Source organism: Eucalyptus grandis, chromosome 2, assembly GCF_016545825.1.
Source record: "Eucalyptus grandis isolate ANBG69807.140 chromosome 2, ASM1654582v1, whole genome shotgun sequence".
NCBI classification, from domain to species: Eukaryota; Viridiplantae; Streptophyta; class Magnoliopsida; order Myrtales; family Myrtaceae; genus Eucalyptus; species Eucalyptus grandis.
Window position 1 is genome coordinate 19,329,538 of NC_052613.1, and position 5,402 is coordinate 19,334,939.

General features: G+C 40.6%; 1 protein-coding gene across 3 annotated transcripts; it reads left to right on the top strand.

Annotated features, from left to right (window-relative positions):
- Positions 1-284: 284 nt before the first annotated feature.
- On the top strand, positions 285-5,402 carry LOC104425390 (serine/arginine-rich SC35-like splicing factor SCL28). 3 transcript variants are annotated; one of them, XR_001984199.2, is made up of 8 exons: positions 285-627; positions 875-952; positions 1,856-2,020; positions 2,134-2,192; positions 2,331-2,370; positions 3,367-3,595; positions 3,691-3,929; positions 4,223-4,355. XR_001984199.2 is itself a non-coding variant. In XM_039307842.1 (6 exons), the coding sequence occupies exons 1-6, from the start codon at positions 440-442 to the stop codon at positions 5,045-5,047; spliced, it is 540 nt and encodes a 179-aa protein (XP_039163776.1). In that variant the 5' UTR covers positions 285-439; the 3' UTR covers positions 5,048-5,402. The 3 variants fall into 3 exon arrangements, 1 of the variants encoding a protein (XP_039163776.1); XR_005548749.1 differs by lacking the exon at positions 3,367-3,595; XM_039307842.1 differs by lacking the exons at positions 3,367-3,595; positions 3,691-3,929; positions 4,223-4,355 and adding an exon at positions 5,038-5,402.

Below are 5,402 nucleotides of genomic sequence, written 5' to 3' on the forward strand. Positions count from 1 at the left end.
TCTAAGGGGATGGGGTAGGGACGCGTAAGTTTCAGGAGTGGATTTTGACTCCAACGCCTTGTAAGAGGCAGGGTAAAAGTCTGAGAGTGAGTGTAGAATAGACATAGAGTAGGACTGACAAAAAAAAAAACTATTAAAATGAAATCAAAATAATGCGCAATGTGAGATTTAAAATTAAATGCTAAAAAAAGCCAATCTTCATTTTTGGTCAGAATGCCAATCTACAGAATGCCTAAAATGCCCTCGCCGAGTAGGCCCTAGAAAGACCCCAAAGAAAGCAGAAGACCAGAAAAGGAAAAAGTCGCTCCTTTCCTTTCTTTTCTCCCTCCAAAAACGCACCACAAAAAACCACAGCGCCCCCTTTTCCTTCCAGCTAGGGTTAGGGTTTCTCTCGCCGGAGATCGTCGACCGGAAGCAGCCCCCGATCGGAGAGCCAGCCATGGCGAGGTACCGGAGCAGGAGCCGGAGCTTCAGCCCCGCCGCCGCAGCCGCTCCCGCCCCGCGCCCGCAAGCCGCGCCACGGCTACGACGACGACCCCGCGACCCCCGCGACCGCCGCGCTTACCGCGACCGCCGTTCCCCCGCTCCTTCCGGCCTCCTCCTCCGCAATCTCCCCCTCGATACGAGGTCTTCCTTCCCCCTTGTCTTCAGTGTTTTTGGCTCGCGCTGTTGGATGTCGGAGTTGGGTTGTAGATTCTCGTACTTGCTTCGTTTGCTTGGTGGAAGTGACGTTGAAGCGTACGGTGTGCGAGCGACGAGTGTCGTGTCGATGTTCGACTTGGATTTGCTGTCGGTGGCTCTTGGCAGTGTGGGATTGGCGTTGTTCGCGTCGTCGCGGCTGATTTTTGTCTAATTATCGCTGTTGTGTTTGCAGGGCGGAAGATCTCAGGGTGCCATTCGAGCGGTTCGGTCCTGTGAAGGATGTCTACCTTCCTAAGAATTATTACACAGGGTATGTGGGGTTCACATGGTGCGAACTGTGTATTAAGTGAAGGTTTGTGGCTGATGGTGGTCGGTTGGAAAACTGAAGTCTGGCAAGAACTGTGTTTTCGAAGCAGCCAATTGATTGACGAGCAAATTAGTAACTCTTAGCTGTATAGTCGTGGACTTATAATTTCACTGTTCAGGAGTATAAAGTTAGATTATCAATCGATACCATAATAATCTTGGCTTTGTCCCACGTTGCTTCTGCAGATTGTGTAAAGTCATATATCATCCTTGTTTCACGGTTCTAAAATTCGACTTCTTGTTTTAAAATTTGCATGACGGACTATTCGTTTTACAGCTACTATTTTTTCTGTTTGACATATGGTTGGTGAAGAAACCTGTTTTTAGTGTTGGTTTCTGGTTGGAGGAAGAATTGCTGTTTTAATTGATTCTCCTCCTCCTCCATCCCTCCCATGGGAATACTAATTTGGAATACATTGAGCTGCCAAGCTGCATATGATTGAAGGAACAGATGATGTAAAGAACTTTTGAGAGAATGATTGGTTCTACAATTCCAGGCTTACATAAAGTCAATTCGCTGTCGCCTTTTTTGTCAAAAAAGGATGGTACTTGTCACAAGACATCCGCATTTGTGAGTGTGCCATATTGCCATTGTTTTACAGGTTTCCCTTACCTGTGTTTACAACGTGGGTGCCATTTTTGAGAGGCTTGTTGTTTGGCTGTTTTCTGATACAAACTAATAAACTGTATACTACTTTCTTTTTTGGTATTAAGCTACTGGGATTTCAGAAATAGGCAAAAATTGAAGAGAGGAGAACCATTACGTGTTGATCTTTTTATATCTCATCTCCAACAATCACGGGGGATGTAATTTAGTGACTTCAGTGATTGTATATTGCATTAACAGGGAGCCTCGTGGCTTTGGATTTGTGAAGTTCCGATATGCGGAAGATGCAGCTGAGGCTAAGCAGCAAATGAATCATACTGTTATTGGAGGACGTGAGATAAGAATTGTTTTTGCTGAGGAGAACAGAAAAACTCCTCACGAGATGCGCGTGACTGAGCGTGTGAGGTACAATTTGTCACATTCTCCATTTCACTAGGTTGTCTTTATGGCATTTGTTTCCATCGATTCATGACAGGTTTTTTTTGGTAAACTCTTTTTCCCCCATTTTAAAAATGAAGTGGGCGACACAGGGAAAGAAGGAGAAGTACATCAAGGTCTCCAAGACACCACAATCATTGTCAGTAATTTTGACTTCATGTCCATTCTGATTTGTGGCTTTCTCTCCCTTTGGGCTGTACAACGAATGGAGCAGTCTGTCATGATGGACATCCTCGTGAGTTTGGAGAATTTATTCTGTTTTTGTATTTTCTTACAGCTTACTCGAGGTCACCAACACCAGATAGGCATGACTCAAGGTTTGGCATTTTTGTCAGTGGATTTAATTGCATTGTTACTGGTTTTATACTTTTCTGTTCCTCTTTTAGGATGATAAGTACACTGTAGTTGAGCATATTAGGAACTTACGGTACTAAGGGTGCCTTATTGGCCTGGGAAGAATATACAGAACTCTTAGTGGCATTCTTTCACTTTTATGTCAAGTATAACGTGATATTATATTGTCTATATGTATTTTCAACTAATAATGCTTTGTACATTGTAGTTTTAATCTTTTGGTATGTGAAATCTAGATCAAGTTATTTCAGTTCAATCTTTGCTATATAAAAAGTAGTTTGAGTTATCTGTCGATTCTCATCCTTGGTGAACTTTAGTGGATGATATTGCCCAATGCATTAAAGTAGTAGAATTTCACACTCTTTTTATAGTTTTATGTGTTTTGTAAGCCCTGTATGTTTGTAGTAATTGTGGTATGGGATTTTCACTCTAGCTAAATTTTGAATGGAAAGCTATGCATTCTTTATTCATTTCTTGTCAATATAGGTAAACATTTTGTTGTTTATTTCCCTTGGACATTTGTGCTTATAGATAGGAAGCTGTTTGTCTATTCTGGATATAGACCATGGCGACCTATTCAAATTTAATTTATTGAAATAGTAGCCTTTTGTTAAAATATCTAGGACTGGCTAAATGAGTGGCAAAGGCGACCGATCGTCCTAGCCAACCATTTTTCTTGGAATGGTTTAGTTGTGGACCAATCACATTATGCTTTTGAGTGAAAAAGAGTGGCCATGTACAATTGAAAGGAAAACTTTGCTGACTTTAGCATGGCAGATTGCTGTATATGAGAATTTTATTTTTTTGCTGGCCTGTTCCTTTTAGTATTAGTAATCTGATGCATCTCTATCCTATTATGTTCATACTACAGTGGTTCTTATCGATTTGGGGTGATTGATGCAGTGCAGCATCATTTCTGTGGTATTGAACAGTATCTGCTCGTGGCCTTGTTTATGCAGATATTAAAGTGAACAGGAAGATTTTAAAGACCTATGGGTAAATAAAGTTAAACGACAAAAGAGAGAGATGGACAACTCCTTACCATTCTGTCAAAGCTTTTCTAATGTTATTATCCCACCTTCGCCAATTACTGTCAAAGCATGGGCTTTTGCTTACTAGGTCTGGTGGCCTGCAGTTGCAACTGAACTGATTAGTAAAGCACTGTCAGCAGATGATTAAATCACTAAAGTACCTTTTTTTCACTATTTGTTATCTCTGTGATCTAACATAGTTATTAATGAAAAGGTTTTGAAGCTTTATTTTGTTTTGCATATACCATCCAGTTAAGAAAAGAACTAGAGCCTTTTTATGGCCAAAGAAAGAAATCATCCTCAATCAAGGGAAGCAATACCGGTGTAGAGATATGATGACATTGTCAAAGATAGTTTGAGGTTTTAGAAAGTTGGGCCAAAGAGAGCCATGCAGTTGTTGGACGCTGACGTACCGGTACATCGTTAATGAGACTAATTCCAGTATTTGGGCCCAAGTTGGTAATTTGTACGGAACTCTTATTAAGGTGCAGGTAACGGTCATCTTCAATTAGTTAGATAGTGATGCCATCATGTTGATGCTTATATGATTTTGTAAGTTGAGTGTAATTTTTTTACTTGCAAAACAGATTTTCTTGGTACTTTTTATTAGCTTTTGCTGATGGTATTTTTTTCTTTTTTCGTAAAATTCATGCTTCAAGCCGAGCAATGTTTCCTTGTAAGATCTTTTGTTACCCTAGATCGGGTTCTGTTTTTTGTAAGGGAATCTTTATGTTCCATTTTTATTATTTCCCATCTCAATGGATATACCAATTCCTTGAACCAGGAGCTGTGGGGCAAAGGATCGATACCAGTCTCCAATGCGTTCTGGGTCTGTACCACATTCTCCATATCCTCAGGAGCAAAAGATTAAGCGGTCTAGTAAGAGGTCTCCAAGTCCAAGGGAAGATAGTCGAAGTCCCATTCAGGAGAGGGTTATCCAGCAAGCAGGTCTCAGAGTCCAAGGGGGCAATATTCGCAGTCCTTCAAGGTCTCGTTCACAGTCTTACAGGTATATCTGTTGTTTTTCTAGTCTTGGTTGGAAACAACGCATCTCTTCCTTGCGCTGCATCCAATTGTCAAATAATTTTTCCTTTCATCAAAGTCAATTTTCTGTTTTCGGAATATGACCTTGGCGATTAGGTTGGCATGAACTTGGTAATTATTTTTATGTTGCAAATTTAGTGGTTGACCATAAATGGCATAGGTTGTTCTGTTGAGATAGATCTGTGAGAATTCCTCCAGGTGCATATGATGCGGTATTTTTTGATATTTTACTCAACTTTAGGTGCTGTACCGATAGCAATTGATATTTATCAGGTGATTGCTTTTGCTGTGACACCCATATGATGTTCTATTGGCAAGAGAATTGATAAAGATGGTAAAGTACTTCAAATTTTCTTACGAGAGAAAGTATTAATACTTTGAATTTGCATAAATGAAGTATGTTCCCTCATTATGTTGTTGAAATTCATCAGTCCCATTTACTACTAACCAATAGCCAGGGGATTTATCTGGTTTATGGTGGCATAGTGCTAGTATCTACAGTTTTAGCATATTTTCTGTTCATTGAAGTAGTTTCTTTGTGCATTTCCTGTGCAGCCCACGCTGAGAGCCTTCTGAGTAAGAATTACGGGGCTTGCAGTCAAGATGGTGGTATGCCAGTGGTGGTTCTTTGCAAAGTGCACTTCCAAGTATCAAAGTGAACGATAAACAGTGTCCTCTTGAAGATCCTGTCGCTCTCTTCGAATTTTAAATATCATGGATTGGGCTATGCCTCTAGAAATGCTTTGTACGTTTTTGTTGGAGTTGGGCTTTGTGAACATCAAGTCCAAGATGGTTGTTGGTTGTTGGTTGCTGGTCACTCTTAAGTCCTACGTTCGACCTTAATGCATGGCTCTTAACTTTATATGTGTCTGGTTTTTCTTTATTGTCGGTTTAATGTGTATTCCCGGGCTTAGACACCA